Here is a 19,621-nt window from a genome sequence, read left to right as displayed (position 1 = left end):
AACAAGTTCATGATGCTCTACTGCAGAGGCCATACATATGTACACTACACTTGGAACAACTGGTTAACAGATCAAACCTTTTCCCTCCAAGGATATGAATTTGAACGGCTATTCAATGTAAAAGTTCTAATGAAAGCAATACTGCGTGACATGCTTATTCTAATGATACAATAGCTGATAAAGCTGGTTACAGCGGATTCTTGATCATAGCTCATATCCTGGCCACTCTACTGTACATATATCCATGCGGACAAAAAAGTTACACACTTCATCTTAGCTCGTTCGTGGAGTTGGTCCTTCCGATGGTGCTGGGTTCTCCGATTGATACCGATGCTAATGATTTCGAAGCCCAAGCAGTTGCATTCCTTGCCCCCTCCTGTAAATTCCCTCGTTTCGAAGGGTATAACCTATTGAATTTCTGTCTTGCTTGATCAAGGTAGGTGAAGAAGTACTCATGCACACCCATCAAATTTCCAAAGAGAGTATGCCTCCTCCATGCCTGTTTTGCTAAGGAAACTATCTTTGGAAATAGAAGATACAGCAGCCTCAAGATTACAAAAGAAGTTGCCAGTGCTAGATAAGTATCCTGCTGAAGTATATTTTCCGGTGAACGAGCCCACCAGAATGGACAATTTTCCTGTTCAACATCCTTCTTAGGCTCAATGTCTTCTAACGAATGCACCATGGCCTCCTCAGCAGTTGACTTCACTGAAGCATTGATGCCTTCATGACATAAATTCACCATCAGCGACTCATTTACAAAAACATATACAGACACAAAAGATGCTTAAACACAACAAATTCTAAGTCCAAGCGCAGGGAGTCAGTGAGACTACTTTGGAACAAAGATACCTCGTACCACTTGTGAGGCGAAAATAAGTACAAATTCGTAGCTCGGTGTACAATAATGAACACTAACAAGCATGCAACCAAAAAAAGGGCTAACGACTAGCAAAGGAAATAAAAGAAAAAACAAGAGTTTGCATGGAACAATAACGCACCTGAAACATCACTGTAGAAAGCAGCTAGGGGCTTGACAGTTCGTGGTCCATGATACCGCACTCGCATAGTTGAATTCAACAGAAATAGTGTTGGAAAACCATGAATCCCATATCTCGATATTATGCTGCAGTTTCCAATTGCAAACTTTAAGTTTCAACACAAATAGCGTATTACACTAAGAAACATAATTTTCTTCACTCCAGAGGCAGACATATACCTTGGTCTGATTGCAGATTCTTCAAATGCAAAATGACGAATAGTTGGGAATAAGTGAGCCAATGCCTCAAAATTTGGTTTGCACTCTTGTGAAAAGGGGCACCACGAGGCATAAAAAAGTATGGCAATGTAGTCATCTTTGTTCATGTGAAGAAGATTAATTGCCCTCGCTAATGTAGCCTCATCTCCCTTCAGTGTTAAAAAGTTTAAGAGTTAAACTTCCTTGTGTTCATGAAGGAACAGAGGGAAAAACAGAGACTATAACAAAGGCAGATAAAATGAAAGAAATACATACTCCGTAACAGAATTAGCTACGCAATACTTCTCAGACATTTTTTTAACTCAATGCAAAGAGAGCCATGCTACGAATTTATGTTCTTGGTTTTAGACATTTGAGCACATAAAAAAAACAGGGTCGAAGAGTATATCCATTTTAAAAAAAATTATATGTCCTAAGAACCATTAGCTTTGAAGATCCATAACTAAGAAATACAGGTTCATGCAACCAAATTGGGAAGCAGGATACATAGTAATTCTGATTAACTCAGCAAGCGACATGTACATGTCACAAAAACTAATTGATACGAAACATAACGGTAGAATCAACTATTCACATAACCTGAGAAACACCCTTCAGACTAGGTATGAACCCTACAGAGTTCCTAATTTCACAACCCCAAAACTTTTCACTCTCAACAATTCGCCCCATCCATCGTTCTGCCAGTCTCCAGACAATCCCAAAGCACAATTTAAACATGGTCTGAACCAATTCGCATATAATTATTTTTTTGCATATTTTATCATAGCGTCGAATCAAATAGCTCACCTCGATGACACCGACCGGGTCCCCGAGGCGGCGATCCGGCGGCGAGCACGTATAGGAAGGCCCGAGTATGGACTCCACTGCGGTAGGCACCGGGCACGCGTCGGGAGGTGCCGAGGCGGCGGAGGAGTGCCCCACGGCGGCGGGCGAGATGTGCAGGAGGAGCAGCAGCAGCGCCGGCCAGCACGGCGATCGCCGCGCCATGGGGCTGTGGAGCAAACGCGTCCCCGACCCTAGATCCGGGCTCCTCGGGCTCTTCCGCGGCGGCGCATGCGCGAGCGAGCGAGCGAGCGCTCAGCGCCGGGGGAGCGCGGCGGCCATGGCGATTTGGTGGCGCCGATGGGTGCGGGGCGGAGGTTGGTTGGTTGGGCCGCGTGTGAGGCTTGCGGCTGTGAAGGGGTCCGCTTTATCGGGTCCGGGCATCAAATCTCCGTTCGATCCCGATCCAACGGTCCGTATTGCCTCGCGAGCCGGTTCGAGGACTCGGGACGGGAGGTCGCATCGTGAGAATGACAATCTGGGCCCACCTGGCGGTGAGGGGGTTAGTTGCCCAGCCCGCAGTACGATGACGCGATATTTATAGCTAGCTACGCGGCCGCTTACGGCATAAAGAATCCTGTGGGCCAACCCAGGGACCACGTACGGTGGGACCTCCCTGCCAGAGTGATAGCTTGTTTTTTTAAAGAGGTCTGGTACACCTTCATGAAGAAAAATTGCAGATTCGATATGCTTTGGGTCAGCGTCACCGATAATTTGGACACAGGAGAATATATACGCCACTTGTTGCTCTTTGCATTTGTATAGCAAATCTTGTGAAGAATGCTTGCATTTTTTTTTCTGGACCAATCGAACCGACTTGCTTAGAACACCGGTCGTTGTGCTTTGCAGGTGGAGCTGAACCAATCATTCCCTGGTCTCAGTCTCTCAGATGGCCTGTCGCTGTCGCCAGAATGGCGAGCAAGATTGGGCCAACTGGCGAATAGAAGCAGGAATGGGCGCAGTCCAGATGTGCGTTGCAAAGCTCGAAGGAAGAAGTCTTTGTTAACATCATCGGTTTGTTTCGACCATAAGACAAATAAGAGCGACGGAATTCGCATTGGAACTTGGAAGTTGCTGTGCGAGAGCTCGGAATATGACTTCTGCGGATATATCCTATGATGTTGTCTGTCCTTGGCAGAGTTGACCTTCCAGGAGTAGTACGAAGGAAAGAGAGAAACCTTGGATGGAATCGAGCACAAATGGCATGGGCATGACAGTACTTTTGGATTGGGGTGGCGTATCACCATCGATGTACTGTCATTGCTATTTTGCAAATATAGCAAACTAGGAGTAGTAATGTGCCTGGAATCTGGCAAATGCCATGATGAATTAGACGTTCCACCCTGCATAGAATCATGGAAGGTTCAAACAATACAGCTTCGGCTAATGAGCAAGAACTAGCGAAGCAAACTGGGTGCAAGATAGCCGGTTGAGATCTTGCACTAGAAGAAGCTCTGAAAAGATTGGAGGTCACATAGTAATTTCAGTAAGCAGAAGGTTCCTGAATAATGCAGTTACCATGGTCCGAGAGATGCACAAAATACAGACAGAGGGAAATGGAGGTGGAAACATTTAACTGGAAGAACTACGTTTTGCTTTTTTTCTTATCATTCATCTGTAATATTGATCTTGATTTCACAGGGCTGTAATCTGGGATGATCGGTATAGATACCAGCAAATTTACAGAGAAGATACAAGAACAAATGAGCACATTACAAAGGAGAATGTAATGAGGAAAAATTGAATTATACCTATATGACACATTGGCCGCGATTATGTACGCCGCAGCATCATCCCTTTATTGAATATGGTTTTGCTACAAAATTAACTTTGATGGCCTCCATCTCTGTATCCTGGCAGTAAAATCTTGGCCTGGAAAGCTTAGCCACCAGGCCTGTCCTCTGCAGCATGCACTTGCCCGATCAGTCTCATGGCACCTTGCGGGCCACGACAATTCATGACGAGTTAGCTGACCCATGCCTCCAATGTTTGAACTGATATTTGTTCTCAATTGTCCTTGGACAATACTTACAACAGTATGTAGGGGGTAAAGAATAATTCCATATTGTGTGTCAGTGTCTGGTATGCTCATTGTTTTCTCAGGAAGGGCTTCTGACAGACCAACAGTTTTTCATCACTAGCTATGTCAAGATCCAAGATACGTGCATCCCACCTGAGCTGAGCAGCAACAGATCTTGCAGCTTCAATAAGTGGGGCGGTGTCACGTATTATAATCCAGCCCTGCATAGCAGCCAAACAAATAGGCAATTTAGACAATACACTGAACATGTCTCACTTAATGGTTAATCCAAGTAGCGCTTGACGCCTTCACATATAACTGTAAATATATGTGAGTGGAAGACTTGTCCGAGAAACAACAGGCTAAACACTCAACATAGTTTACAGGAATAATAATTTCATAAACCAGTTTAATGACAACATCTGCGCCTCGTATATACAGTACATAAATGCAAGTATGTATTAGCAAAAGGGTGTGTTAACTTTTTTTTATATAGTACCAAATGCAGCATCTTCAGTAGTAGAATTCAAATTACCGTTAGATATAAACAGAGCCCTTTCAATTTGCCTTGCCACAATGAACGGCTAAACAAGGGCCAGGTTCTCAAGAAACTAATGTTTTGGAACAAAACCAAGTAATACAAATGATCAAGACTTCCTTCCGTATGGCATAGTTAAGCAGCAATAATAGCAAGAAAGGAGCCATATGAATCATTTATTTATTTATGATTCACTGGTCCACATGCATCCAGGAACCTCTATATGTGAGTTGGAGATGTGTTTAATGACTGAATGATCCCGTTTCTAAATCACTATAATTGTATAATTAGCAAAAATTGCTTACCTCTGGCCGCAGGATGCGATCAACTTCCAAGAATATGTCGAGAGTCGAACATCGACGCTTGCTGCGCTTCTCAAGTGACAGGAAGCCATCAGCATGTACCATATCATACGTTCTTGGATAAGTTGGAAACGCTTCACACCTAATCAAAAGTTTGACGTTCTATCAGGTAAAGTGATCAGATGATCCACATGGCAGGAATTATTTAAGGAACATTTTATGTATACAGTGATCTCCATCTAATTGAGATATTCCCTACTTCTTGTACTCCCTCCGTTCCTAAATTCTTGTCGCTGTTGTACTAAAACAGCGACAAGAATTTAGGAACGGAGGTAGTACAAATAAAAAACATAAGCGTGCTAAAAGATTGTTTTTGGCTAAGGTTGTGTATGAATGCGCATGCACTTGGTACAGCGTGGGAAATTATAACAGGGGAAAAAACTAGGATTATCGAATCAGCAGAGTTCCTATACATCAGAAACAGGGAAAATCAGAGAGGAAAAAACTCATAGGCAATCACTTACCAGTCGTGTTGAACCCCAATAAACCCACGGTCAAAGATTAGGGGCAGATAGTTCGGCGCATTTGTAGGAACAACATTCATCACCCATACAGATTTTCCAGATTTGAGCAAAGCAGCATTAAATCCACCAAAGTGAGCATTCATATCTAGAACATTCCGTAGCATGTTGAATGGTGGCTGTGGGTCCTCGTCACCGGGTCTCTTAGGATGATCAGAAAATATAAGTGGCGATAGCAAAGACCAGTAGTTTCGCACCATGGAGTCCCAGTTTGAAGTATCCTCAGCAAAGACATCCGAATGCACACCTGACAATTTGAAGTTTTTATTGCAAGGTAGAGAACATTTGACCATAGAAACGCTCACATCTTAAGTATCTATCTGTTCTCCAGTTGCTCTGTGTATCATGATACTTACCATGTATATAAAGTTCTGTTGAGTTCAATCTAGCCTGAGAAGGCCATGTTGTGCGATGTTCAATGGGGATCCAACGCTGGCTTCTTGTTCCTGCTATGCAGGGATTTAGTGATTGGTAGTATGGTGATTCTGGATCATGACTTTTACCACAAAGCACAGGCTCGGATTTCCTATAAAACAAGAGGTGCAAGTTCAGCATTCATCTAAATTTTATCTTTATTGACTACTACAGACGTTATAGACATTAGCAGTATGATTTGATACCTAGAACTGTAACAATCTTTTTTGTTTGTCTTCTTCCACACAATTGTCTCATCTTGTTGTGACAGCATCTCCCAACAGAGGTTATTAGCTAAGTCACGAATGGTTGTCCATTTCTTTTGATTTTCTTTGTCACGTAAGGCCCTGTGCGTATTCAGATTTGATGTCCAAACAAAGTATCCACTAGGCCTCAAAAGCCTGTCCACTTCAACCAAGAAGATACCATCTGCAACATCACAGATTACAGAAACACAAAGTAAATGAATTGGATTGTCATCCAAAAGTAAAAAAAAATGGTTTTAAGTACATCTGTATGGTAAATTGGTAATTCTACACATGCATGTTCGTAGCACTCCAGATATAAAACTGGGGTAGAATTCATTGGCAAGTATGACTATTCACCAGTATGCCCTTGAACATTTAGTACTCATGCATCAATGTTTGTGTGTGTGTATATGTTAAATGATGGTAAATATGCAGGTTTAGTGGATGTTGGTCCATTCAATTCGCACTGGAACCACAGTGCCTACAATTATATCAATAAATGAAAGCTAAGACACTGGAAAGAACAAGGAATGCGTCGTACATACCGTGCTTGTCCCATTCAACATTGCATTTTGCACAGTGCACCATATCGAATGAAAGATATGGATATGGGAGCTGCTTTGATGCAAATGAACCAATCAATGCAGGAATTCCTCTTTCAAGGGTGATTTGCACTTGACTGCCTGATGGCTCGTAGTTAGCAATGCACATAGTCAGGAGATCTCTTTCAAAAAGATGTGACCCCAAGGTACCGAATCCACATTCTATATCAAGGACAGTCCGAACCTGCAAATGGCATGCCAAGGAGAACTATCAGAACTGATGTGAACTCAAGAATTACCCCAAGAACCATGGCATCATACTAGCAGTTTAACTAGGAAGTGGAGTACTCCGTAGTAAACAGCAACAGGGGAAAACATCATACCAACTCGAAAAGAAAGTGATAATGCAAGATATCTCCACTATGTTTTGCATGATGGATCATATGTTCCTGACTGCCCTACCAAGAAACTTTTGCAGCACAGTACAGGAAACCCTGATACACACTTTCCAACGCATTGACTATACATGGTTTTCAAAGGTCAGATTAAGTGGAATCGACTAGCACTTTCCAAACCCACTCACAATGCAAAATCCGTAAAGGAATGTTTAATGGAAAGACCACAATGGACCAATGCTGCTGAACACAGATCCTACCATAAAAATAAATAAATACAATTATCCAAAGAATCTGAATAAACATTGCTCCCACTCTTCCAAAATTCAAAGAGTTAAAGTCAAAGGTTTCTTATGGAATCACTACAAATATCTAGGTACAATAAAATCAGATGGAATATTTTTTTTGTCATCAGAATTATTAGATATTGACAGAGAACACTAGCAAGCTTGTCTTTTCGACCAACAAAATTCCCCATAAACAGAAATGTCACTGGTTTAGTTCAAGTAGCTAGTCCCAATCACCAGCTACGACATTACAAAATCGTAAAAACAAGGGAATTGAAAACACTCACCCCAGCCTCATTAAAATTGAACTCATTCCGCAGGCCAATCATCTCAGCAATCTGATGCGCATAATCCTCCACGCCGTCAGACATATGTGCGTCTGACGGGAATGAGATTTGGTCCTCCTCCACCATCATCCTAGGATAACCGCAAGAGAACAGACAAATTCACAACCAATACGCGAAGCCAACACCTCCAAATTTCTCAAAAAGCTCGTTGTACCTCTTGAACAGGCTCCCGGACGAAAATTCCTGCCCGCTAATCCGCACGTTGTCCTTCCAGATGAAGCCCTTGCAGCTCGGCCACCGCACGGGAGTCCGGTATGTCCGCGGCGGCGCGACGAGGCACGGAACCCTGCCCTCGCGCGCGCACTGCCGCTCGTAGCTTATGACGACGCCGCCGCCCAGATCCGTCACATCGACGGCGTCCGACACGTTGTAGTAGCAGGGCACGTAGTTCTCGTACTCGGGCGCGCACACGTCCGCCTCCCGCGAGCGGACCCCGCCGCCGGCGAGCTCGCCTATGTCGAGCAGGTCCGTGACGAGCTGCTCCTGCAGCCGTCGGTACCCGCGGTGCGCCGAGGCGGCGGCCACGGCCGCGGCGGCGCCTCGCCCCGCGTAGAGCGACCCGGCCCACGCCACCGACCCAGCGAGCGCGGCCGCGGCGAGCACCAGGACCCCGATCCTGACCGCCGCCACGGCGAGGTGCCGCTTCCGCCCCCGCGACGCCGCGGCGCACGCGCCAATGCCGTTCTCGCCGGGCTGCTCCTTGGGGTCGTAGCGGTCCTCGTCGCCCGCCGCCGCCGCCTTGCCGCCGATCCCCGAAAACCCGCGGTACAGCGGCCGCGACATGGCTGCTGCGCTGCGGATCTCACAGGCCCGTCCAGAGCCGCATGGAGAGCGAGACTCGAACCACCACCACTAACTCCAGCGAACGAGCAATCGCAATCCCGCAATGGCGCTGGCAGCCGCTGCTCCGCCAGTCCAACTCCAGCACTCTTCCACCACTGCTACCGCCTCCCCAATTCACCGTGGCCGCACGGCGAGTAATGGAGCGGGAGGAGAGATAGCACAATGGTACCACCAGCAATTAACCCGAGCGCGTCCTTCCTTGGCCGTTTCCGCTCCGGATCTCTCCTCCACCTCGGCTCCTCCTCTTCCCTTTCTGCACGGAACGAGACGAGGCCTCGGCCGGGGACGCAGCGAGCAAACACACTCTCCTCTGTCTATCTGTTTTCTGTACGTGTGTGCTAACAGCCTCTTGCCCCTTCCGTAAAACACCGGTATAAATAAAGGAGCGGTCTAAGGCGTTGGTACGTGACAGTGACAGGTGGGGGCCGGGTCGTGTCTCCTGGGCCCGCGGTGCAGTCGGTGGTAGAGAGGGGGCTGTTGGGAATGGAACTGAACATCAATGCCGTGTGGGGCCCCATGGCGTGGCTGGTTATGTACCGAATGAGTTTGACGTGTGTTTGGCCAAGGCCAGTCTCGTGACACTAGAGAATGTGGATTTTCTTTATTTGTGTGTTCTGGACATGGTTGCGCTGCCGAATCTATTGGGCTCTGGCGCATGGAGACATAAACAAAGATGGGAACAAAGATTGACACGATGGGAGATAGTAGTATAAAATTGGTACTACTGTGATTAGTTTGATAATTGTGCTGGTCATTCGATCCCAAATCAAGTACTGTTGTCGGAGGAGGTCGTGTGTAATCCCGGGGTTGGTTTAATTAAAAGAATACTTTATCTAACGGGATGCAGGATACGATACCGTGTGCTTCCGTTGAGTTAAGAGAATACGCGTGTTCTTCTATGTCAAACAAATACTGGCCAAATTTACGGTGGACACTGAACAGTGGCACAGCGGCCAAATTTTACATGACTGGAGTCGTGCAGTGCACCTGCGTTGTCTGTTGAGGTTTGGTAATTATTGAACACAACTTATGTATACTACGGTGGCAAATCTGAGGGTCGAAAATGCAGGACCAGATCTCTCGTCTACATTCGGGACCGGGACAGAGTCAGACGCCATTTCCGATCTCTCCCTATCCTTCCTTAACCCGGTAGGAAAGCGCGCAGTAGCTCGCTCTCCGTTTCTGGGCGACCGAATGGCCACTTCGGGCGACGCTGGAAAAGGTGGCGGCCGGCGCGGTGTGCAGCGGCGGCGATCGAAATGATTTCCCGTGCGTGGAAAGGGTCCATATCCAGGCCGCATTTGCACTTGGTCACGTGGCTGCGCGGCGGTCCCGGTGAGGCAGACGCCGCACGACCCCGGCCCGGCCGGCCGAACATTGTGCCGTGCAAGTGCAATACGGTAATGCCTTCGCACCGCGCCCACCCGGCGAACCGATGATCTCGCCTCTATGCGACGATGCGGCGGGCGGATGTCGACGGCCATTTCCCGAGACGAGCCATTGGTGGGCTCGCTCCCAACACACTGCAACGTGCGTGCGTCGACGAGATGTTTTCTTTGTTTTGTTTTGTCTAAAGAACGAGCTGTGCCGTAGCCGGAGGTCAGTGGGGGCAGTGATGCTTCCATAAAGGCCGAGCTACTACTCCAGTCCAGTTCGCAAAAGAGAAGAATTGCAATACCCTGAGCGGCTGAGCCTCTTGAGTGCGTTGGTCAATCGGAAGGGATCAGTGCGGCAAGCAGCTGGAAGACCGACCACGTGAATCACCATGCATCTTCCAGTTAATTGGACAGGCATGTTGTTGCGACAATTACCACAAATCGCTGGAATCTTGCAAGAAACCGAGCGAGCATTGTTTGTGCAACTGTCTCTCTCTCCCCAGCGCATCGAGCAAGTCTAAACCCTGGACCATGCGTGTCGGCGAGACTTGCCAGCTCCCGCTCTCGACCCCTAATTAAATTCGTACTACTACTCATGTACTCGTACAACCATAATTCTCTGCTTCTCTAGCTGGCTGCACAGGTGTGGCTGACACCGACAATCCATCGTTCCTTTGCCTGCATCCGTCGTCTATCCGTCGTTTCTTCTCCGCTTGCATCTGGCATTTGTTACTTACTCCAAGATAACTAAGCTCCACGCACAATCAATGAATCAATGGCTCCCGCGTCTCGTCCCTTTCCAGCTCGACCCACGTCTTGCTGCCCGCCCGTCCATTTGAACCAGCAAACAGTACCCACCATTTTTCAGTTGGAATTATATCCTATCTGCCAAGTGCCAGACTGAATTAGTATTACTATGACCACTTCTATATTTTATGTATGTCTACAAACTACCAAACGTACTGTAGATGCAGCGAAGAATGTGCAGCAGTGCAAGCCCGTGCTAGAGCCGATACCAAATCTATCGCCGTGTTGGACGCAGACGTGGTCACGGATCTGAAGAGGACTAGATGGACAAAACAGAACAGCTAGGATTCTTTGACAGTACCTGCGTCAATGTCAAACAGGAGGCTGGTGGTGGGATGGGCACTTTATATGAGATGAGGCCAAGATAACGCTGGATGATTCTTCTTACACCGGCAGCAGCTGAAACGAAATCTAGCGCAGTTGGCTTGGGCCTAACACGGGGGCTTTTCTCCGGCCACTTGCAATTTTGCAAATACTGAAAATGAGTAGCTTGACGACACCTTTTGGTTTGGTCGCTTGCCAGTAAGCAGCAAATAGAACGGAAGTAATCCAGTAAACAATGGACTGAAATCCTGGTTACAAATGTATGGAAGAACGCAATGCATGCATTGAACGATGGTCTGAGATGACAATGAGGTGTCGTTCAGATGAGGAGTTCGGGACCATATCTCAGAACAAAATGCTGAATAGTTTAGGACAGGTCAACAAGGACAATTGACTAATGCTATCTTCAACCATTCAACCTGGGTAGCCAAAACACAAGTGTTGCCAAATTTCGGCGCAGTACCTAACTACTACACCCTCCGTGTCATATCAAGTGACTTTCTATTACATGTATCTAGACATTTTTTAGACATGGATACATTCATATTTGGACAAATTTGAGTCACTTAATGTGAAACGGAGGAAGTAAAAAGCAAGGGTGCAAGCTGAAATGGCGGAAAACACAAGGAGGAATAAACGACCAAGCAGAGGCAGCACCGAAAATGGACCGTGCTTGTGACAAACATATACTTCCAGATATACAAGGAGATGCAGCGCATACAAAATATAAAAACAATACACGAGCAAATAAGCATAGGTTCGTTAAGAAATCAGCGCAGGAGGCACCTTCCACTAATCTCAAATGTGCAAAAAGGTGATATGAAGGGAACATAGCAAGGAGGCCAAACTAAGGAAGTGCTGAAGAAAAGAGTCCAAATCCAGCCTGTGTTTTTGGCTCGAGCTTCCACTCTACAGTTGGACAATTTTGAGCTTAAGCCTAAAGCAAGGTGCGCACGCTGGAGGAGACATGACATGACACAGCTGAAAAAAATTAAACAACTATCAACCAATGCAACATCTTCAAGGGTCAAACAGAAACATGCACTCTGCATCAAAGCATGTAAATTTTAACATATGTCATACCTATTTGACAAAAATAAAATACAATAGGGTTCAATTGGACAGCCCAAGGACTACATTTATTAAATCATGTTTAGGGCATCAAAATGTCAGTTATGGCATTACCTGCTTGACACCATAAACAATTTATTCCAAAAACTTCAAATATAGGCCGTGCGGTGAAATAATGGATAACCTCCTGATAGTTTTATCAAACTATTCTTGATCTGTCACTTAGATGATCCTTTAGCTACAGCTTGCTGAAGAAAATGAATAATCAACATTGAAATGCCTTGCAAATCATACAAAACCACCTTCCAGAATAAAGAACTAACATGTAATCAATGAGACAGAATTGTCAAATATAACCCAGAACCCCAAATGACAAATCACTAAAACAAGCCTAACAGGAACGAGAATCGTTGATTATCTATCACCACACCCAAATGTAGATGTTATTGGGACTAGCAGGAACTCTCACATCCTTTTCTTGCTCACATATCCCTAGTTAGTTTGGGTAAACTGACGCTACCAAGTGCTACATCACATAAAAAATGATAATACTAAGCTAATTAACAATGTCATCACAGAAGTGTCAAAAGAGGTGATTTATGTCTGAAGATAGTACTGATTAGAATCTTCCATTATTTCCCATGGTGATATGATCATAGAAGGTTTTACCAGTACAACATGGCACAGCATACACCTTTGACGAGAAATTAAGAGGTATAAGGCAATCAATGAAATGAATGAATTACTTGCAAGTTCAGCAACCATGCCGGGCTAGCAAACTAAATGCTCAGAGCTGACAACTATTACAGGCAAGTCAACCTTTCCAACATCTTGACTGGATGCTACTTCTTAGAAGCAGCCTTTATCCGTGATATAAGGCTTTCCCCAGTATGACCCAAGCCATCCAATCCCAGAAGTTTTGTCCCAAAATCTCGATACAGGGTACTCAAACGCTGCTCATCGCCTTCCATTGCAGCTAACTCAGCTACATTCTTTCGCATTATTAAGCCATAGAGGAAAAGTGAACCAGAGCCTAACTTTCGGGCACCAATTCCAACACGCAGTAACGAAGTTGAATCAGGTTCAGATGTAGATGGGTCATGGAGAACTGAGAAGCCACCAAAAGCAGCATCAGGAGTACGGAAGAGATCATCCAAATCGATGTTGTCATCTTTATCAGTATCTTTGACTTCAAAATTAACATCTGTTTTCTCAGGTGAGTCAACCTTATTTGCTCTCTTCCTAGCTGCTCTTACAATATTGGCAGCCTCTCTGTACCCACTAAGCAGAGCTCCATGCATTGTTGCAGGGTATCGCCTATTTGTTGCCTCTCCAGCAAAGAAAATTCTATCAGCAACACTCTCAGCCAAAATGTCATAATCATCACCAGAAGACCCAATAGCAACATATGAATATGATCCATATGTAAACCTGTCAGTGCCCCACCGAGTGCAGATTGCCTGCAATGGGTTTGGTACCTCAATCCCCTTGGGTGAAAAGATTTTCCTAAGTGTTTCTAACACCTTCTCGACATTTTCCATCGGTGATTTCTTCTCAAACTCGATAGCAGATTCCCCAGCAACAAGCGCGACAAGCAGTGGCCCTCCTGAGACAGAAGAATAGCTATAGAACAGGAAGAATTCGCCACGTTGAGCAGAGTCCTCTGTCAAGTGCCCAAATGTATCAATCCTGCCATCCCAGAAGTCAAAGGGGAATAATATCACAACCTTATTAAGAAGACCAAAGCCCAATCTTTGGATAGCTTCTCGCTTTTGAGCTGGCAGCTCAGGCACAAAATCGATGTCTCCCTTTTTAAGCACACCAAGGGGAACAGTGCAGAGCGCCATGTCACCACGGAATGTCTGCTTCTCAGTGTACACCATAACACCATCGCACCCATATTGTATCCTTCGCACATTCTGCCCATAGAATATCGGGATGCCGTCAGCAAGTGCTCGCACAAACTGGGAGTTACCGCCAGGAATAAAGCAGTGGTCACCACCCATTTCATATGGATCATCCTGATCCCAGAAGGCCATTGAGAGATCGGCAAGAGGAGCAGCATTGGCATACTCCAAGTTTGCCAGATGCCAATCAAGAAGCATTCGTTCCTCTGGCTCAGCGGCAACACCATGCGCCGCCCGGAATGCCTCAAGTGCCATACCAAGCGACACATCAACGCCATGTGGGAAACTATCTGCGACCACCTGCCGCAGCTGGCACACCTTGTCAAGAAGCTGGTTAAAGGCAGCCTCAACTCGAGCGTCCATGTCGGAGTTGACTTCACTGCCATTCGGGAGATACAGCGGGCACTTGTCCCGCACCTTGTGGAGTGGGAACCCAAGCTGCCGTGCTATGACACCGAGGGGGTTCCCATTGATACCGGTGAGCACACTGCCTCCAAGATCAGCAGCAGCAGCAATGTCAGGATAGTCTGCAGCAGTGGAGCGCATTGTCTTTGTAAACACGCGACCACCTGGGCGGAGTCGTCCTTCGACAATGGCAACCTTGAATCCAAGGGACATAAGGTGGCGTGCCGCGGCGAGGCCAGCAAAGCCAGCACCGACAATGAGAACAGAAGGGGGAGGAAGGGATGGAGGGGGTGATGGGGGGAGGGATAGAATGGAGGGGGCGAGGCCAAAATTAATGTAGGCATGGTCCGACAGGAAGGAGTGTGCAACGGCGACAAGGGGGGCATGCTCGGTACGAATGGCTGCGAGCGCGGCGTTGGATGAGACGGGCGAGAGAGGATTAGAGCGCCAGAGCGCGAGAATGTGGTTGCGTACGACGAGGTAGTTGGCCTGCTCGGTGCCACCTATGGTTGGGATGACGACGGCGGCGACCTCGTCCTCGGAGAGAGTATCAGCGGGGAATCCCGCAGCTAGGGCGATGAGGGCCTCGGAATCGAGCTCTCGAGCCTGTCGGACGTGGCTGTTGGTCGGCGGGCGCCCACGGCGGCGCGGGATGCCGGTGAGATGCGCCGCGGTCGCCGCGGACGAGGAAGAGGCGCGGAGGACGCGGACGCCGGCCGTGGGGATCATGCCGGGGAACTGCTTCTTGCGGCGGCGGCGCTTCCGCGCGACGGTGGAGTCGTCCACGGCCGCGGTGGCGGAGGGGGCGGACGGGGTTGGGGAGGATGTAGGCGCGTCGTCCTCCATGGGATCCACGGCCGCCGCGGCATCTCCTCCCGCAGCTTCGTCCTCCATGGGATCCGCGGCTGCCTGGTCCTCGTCTTGGTCCATCGGAACCGGCTCCGCTGCTTCGGGCGCTTCCTGTGGCGGCGGCGGTGGTTGCGCCTCGTTGCCTTCCTCCATATCCATCGAGGTTTCGGGATGCGGCGAGGTCGGCGGGTGGGAGCGGAGGAGGATTTGGGGAATTTGGAGGGTTCAGGGGATGGTTTAGGGCCGGAACTGTGCAGGGCGAAGGGGGTCTGGGACTCGGGAGGGAACAAGCGTGGCTGGCGAAGACTTCCGTAAAACTGCTGCGAAAGCGTATTATCGTTGTTTCCCCTGCCAATACTCGGACAAAACCAGGAATTTGACCCTTTTCCGAAACTTGAGGCAAAAATAGCCCTTTCTCGAAACTATGAAAGTGATCTTTTTTGGAAACGTCGCTCACTTTGACGTTTCAGTTACGAAGGAAACGTCACGGTCAATGGCGTTTCACCCTTGGTAGCGGCCAGCTGGCGTTCCACTTCGTCCCGAAGACTAACGTGGTGCGATCGAAACGCCATAAGTATTTGCGTATTACAGATTATAAGGTTTGCACGTATTTACAAATTATCAATTTGATCAACAAAACATGCATTATACTCCCTCCGTCCCGAATTAACCGACGTGGATTTGTATAGATTGCGATTAAATTCGTTCGAAAGTACGTTCAAAGATTTATTATTGGAAGATTATGGTCAAGATTGTGCCACATCCTAGTGGAAGTCCGAACGCGGCAATACCAATGACCAGACTGGTTGCGACCGTGAAAGGTAAAGCCAAGACTTCTGGCGTTTCGGCCGTGCCACGTCCGCCTGCCAGCTAGAGGGTGAAACACCGTTGTCCGTGGCGTTTCCTTCGTAATGAAAACGCCGCGACGAGAGGCGCTTGCAAAAAGGGTTAGTTTTGAAAATAGTTTCGAGCATGGGTTATTTTTGCCTCAAGTTTCAAAAAAGAGTCAAATTTGTGGTTTTGGCCCCAATACTCTACCAATACTTGACACGAATGATGCCGATGGGTAACTCAATGTAGAGCTGTATAAAAATTATTTCGTTTATGCTATTTCTCCTATCCAAAAATAATTTATTGTACGAAAATATATGATTTCTAAGTAATCACTATAACCCGTCCGCTCTATAGACCGCACAGCTTTTTTTCTTCTTCTAGAACACACCAAGACGGTTGTATCATATATTGAAGAGGAGGACACGGCAACTAGAGATGCGAAGATGATCATATGGTTAATTGGTTATCAACGTCGATGAACAAATAACTATTTCTAAGACAATCAAGTTATAGGCATTTTCAAAATTAATGTGTACACATTGTGTGTGTCTATCTAGCCGCCTCGGCGCCTCGCATGACTTATTTGTTGGATACAAATTGTATACATTGTATTCTTTAGAAACAATTTAGAGCTACTTTTGTTTGTACGGTTGAAATCTGTGATTTTATTTTTTACGAACCACTTTGCATGTAATTTTATGAAGTGTTTTTTTTAGTCTAACGTTTTTCTTTTGTGACGACAGCGTTGAACTCCAGGCTTGACACACAATACAATATGTCTTACTTGAAACAGTAATAACTCCATCTCAAGGCTTCGGTTTTATATATTAAGGATGTGGCTATATCTCATACGGCTGCTTTTTAAGAAAAATGCTTAAATCTCAGTTGACATATTAGAGCCTTTGGATTAGTATTTGGATGTCATTTCACTCTCTCTTTTACATCGTTCTGTCTGAATCTTAAAACACCAATCATATGTAATGGTAGAGAAATCAACTTATACCTAACTAAAAATCAGGCGATTTAGATATAGCAAAACCAAACTTTTAATTGTGTGGATGTGGCGGTGGGAGTGGGTTCAAAGAAAGTACAACTACACCTGGGATGTTGGAAACAGGTACAAAAATGACACTCCGTCAACGCGTCGCTAGATTACCTCTGTTGGACTCTCTCTCACGGGTGAACGAAACATTACCTCATGTATCAGGATGTTAGTCAATTCTAAGCCCACCAATCAGACGCATGAAATGTATAGCCCATGGGCCTTAATGACCGAACTGTCCAGCTAGCCGCACTAACCTTTCTTTAGAATACGGAGGAGCATGCACCGTTCTACTCTTTTTTTTCAGAAACACCAAGTACCACGTGCATGCCCTCATGTATAACTCACTTTTATTTTAAGAGGCTCATGTCCATAAATTAAGACCACTTACGGGACCACGTTATATCAATGGAAAATTGCAATATTTTTCTTGTACTCGATGGCATGTCCTGGACGAAACTCGATGCGGCGACTGGACCTCCGAACAACGTTGTTGTTGACGTGGTAGCCAAAAAGTCGCTGGTCGAAAACAGAAGACACCACCAATAGTGATTTGAGAAAAACGATTCTCATCTCGGGTAACAAAGGAATGAAAAGGGTTGAGCTAACCAAGCCTCGCTGATTGAAGAAAAAACCAACGAATCAAGACAGATAGACTACCTGCAAAACATGAAGATAATACTAGCTAGATTCAAAACTCCAAAGAGAGCAATCACCAAACGGTTTCCGTCCTCCTTAACGTCGCTGGCGAGATCCCGGCGGACGAAGAGTCGGGAAAAACTTAATCTTACTTTACGTGGGTGGCACGAACCTGCTCTGCAAGCAGTACAGGGAAAGAGAATCAGAACACAGACCGTCACCTCCCAAAAGATGCTACCAAGATCTCGTTGGATGCGTGATAAAGTTCCAGCACGAACTTGCGGCAACTCCCACTAAAGATAGGGAGGAAATCGGTACGCAGAGATGCTGCGCCGTCTACCTATACACTACCCCTACGTGATAAACTTTCGGTACCAACTTGCTGCACAGGGTAGCAATTCCTCTGCCGCAGCGGCATGCGCATCTCCAAGCTCCAGCCTAGCGCTAGCCAGCAGGCAGTACGGCATTGGTAAATGAATCCGTCGCCAGGTGTATCAGACCTGTACAGATTGCTGGCCACCGAACAAAATCTCTGGCTCTATGGCACGTTCTACAAAAATCTTGTAGAGATGACAGGGAGATTGATGATGTATGGAGGCCGGAGCACAGCACGACTCCTCGTACAGCATGGAAAGGCCGGCGTTGGCCGTGCAAATATGCATGCATGCAAAGCCGGGCGTTTGTCCCCGCCAGCTGCTGAGCTCCGGCGTTGCACAATTCGGCAGCTTGATCACTTTGGAGAGAACCAAACCGACGGGCACGCTGGTGGAAAGGGACGCCAGATCACACACACAGCAGGAGGAGAGAAATCAAAGATCGAAAACGAGAATTGCTAGAGGCCAAACAGGCAAAAGCAAAGGAGCCAGCACAGGGGTGATCATGCATGGTTCTTGCGCGACATTCGCTGCCCGGCCAAGCCAAAACCAGCCAGGATATATTCACCGGTGACGTGCAGGGGGGGACAGATAGGGGGGGATGATCGTGCTGTCCAACGAAAGATGAGATGGATGGGCGTTGGATTTTTTGTCACTTTGGAGGCTTGGAGCACGTCATTTCTCTGCTGCATCTCTCTGTCTGTCTCGTGTGGTTTCGTCGTCAACTCGTGCTTGCTTGTTGTTAAAGAAAGAAAGAAAAAAAACAAGGTTAGTGCTTGGTACAAGGAAGGAAGGAAGGGGGATTTACTCGGGCTCATGGTTGACAGAGACGGCCGATTCAGCCCCAATTGTTAATGATTGATTGAGGGAGAGAAATATATATTTCCTCCGTTGAGGGTGGGGTCTGGCCGCCGGGAGTATATTTTGCAATCCCTTATCCATCTGGATTGCTTAAAGCCAAAGGACAGGTTGGTAAAATTAGCTGAAAAGGGCTCGCATATACGTACTCCTTAGTATAGTATCTCTGTTGCTCTCTCTAGCCCGCAGCTTGATTTTGTGCATTTAAAAATGCACTACTTTTTCGGTCCAACAAAAGATGTATCAAGTTAGTCATGTCTGGATGCATTCAAATTTCGTACTGAAAGAAGGCACGGTAGATGATGCCATGCATAGTAAATGCAACCAGGACGGAGATTGTCACTTTGTAGAGCAAGATTGTGCGAAGAGGTCGAGCCGAACATGTTTATCTCGTAGTACTACACTAATAATGCTGTCCAGGGCAGCATGCATCTACAGGCTTCGTCACCAGCAAGTTAGCCCGCCCGACGGAAGCACACAGCTGCTGACGTCGCCCCGATGACCAACCAATCTCCGGTAGATAACTAACAACACGTAC

General features: G+C 46.8%; 3 protein-coding genes across 4 annotated transcripts; all 3 read right to left on the bottom strand.

The window, feature by feature from the left end:
* Positions 1 to 95: 95 nt before the first annotated feature.
* On the bottom strand, positions 96 to 2,428 carry LOC106866514 (5'-adenylylsulfate reductase-like 3). Its single transcript, XM_014900838.2, has 4 exons — positions 2,045 to 2,428; positions 1,220 to 1,407; positions 1,002 to 1,126; positions 96 to 723 (listed from the first exon to the last, which is right to left on the bottom strand). Exons 1-4 carry the CDS (start codon positions 2,243 to 2,245, stop codon positions 269 to 271), a joined length of 969 nt encoding a protein of 322 aa, XP_014756324.1. The 5' UTR covers positions 2,246 to 2,428; the 3' UTR covers positions 96 to 268.
* A 316-nt stretch (positions 2,429 to 2,744) lies between these two features.
* On the bottom strand, positions 2,745 to 8,944 carry LOC100821410 (probable pectin methyltransferase QUA2). 2 transcript variants are annotated; one of them, XR_001406909.2, is made up of 9 exons: positions 7,909 to 8,944; positions 7,695 to 7,824; positions 6,729 to 6,969; positions 6,142 to 6,364; positions 5,878 to 6,047; positions 5,465 to 5,768; positions 4,944 to 5,082; positions 3,832 to 4,321; positions 2,745 to 3,423 (listed from the first exon to the last, which is right to left on the bottom strand). XR_001406909.2 is itself a non-coding variant. In XM_014900837.2 (8 exons), exons 1-8 carry the CDS (start codon positions 8,535 to 8,537, stop codon positions 4,169 to 4,171), a joined length of 1,989 nt encoding a protein of 662 aa, XP_014756323.1. In that variant the 5' UTR covers positions 8,538 to 8,944; the 3' UTR covers positions 3,652 to 4,168. The 2 variants fall into 2 exon arrangements, 1 of the variants encoding a protein (XP_014756323.1); XM_014900837.2 differs by lacking the exon at positions 2,745 to 3,423 and having other exon boundaries at positions 3,652 to 4,321.
* Positions 8,945 to 12,130: 3,186 nt separating this feature from the next.
* Positions 12,131 to 15,645, bottom strand: LOC100821112 (lysine-specific histone demethylase 1 homolog 1). The gene has a single exon (XM_003570564.4). The coding sequence runs from the start codon at positions 15,493 to 15,495 to the stop codon at positions 13,018 to 13,020; it is 2,478 nt and encodes an 825-aa protein (XP_003570612.2). The 5' UTR covers positions 15,496 to 15,645; the 3' UTR covers positions 12,131 to 13,017.
* Between the last annotated feature and the right edge of the window lie 3,976 nt (positions 15,646 to 19,621).

Source organism: Brachypodium distachyon, chromosome 3 (assembly GCF_000005505.3).
Source record: "Brachypodium distachyon strain Bd21 chromosome 3, Brachypodium_distachyon_v3.0, whole genome shotgun sequence".
Taxonomy (NCBI): domain Eukaryota; kingdom Viridiplantae; phylum Streptophyta; class Magnoliopsida; order Poales; family Poaceae; genus Brachypodium; species Brachypodium distachyon.
The sequence above is the reverse complement of the archived record's forward strand: the minus strand, read 5'-3'. Positions and strand labels throughout refer to the sequence as shown.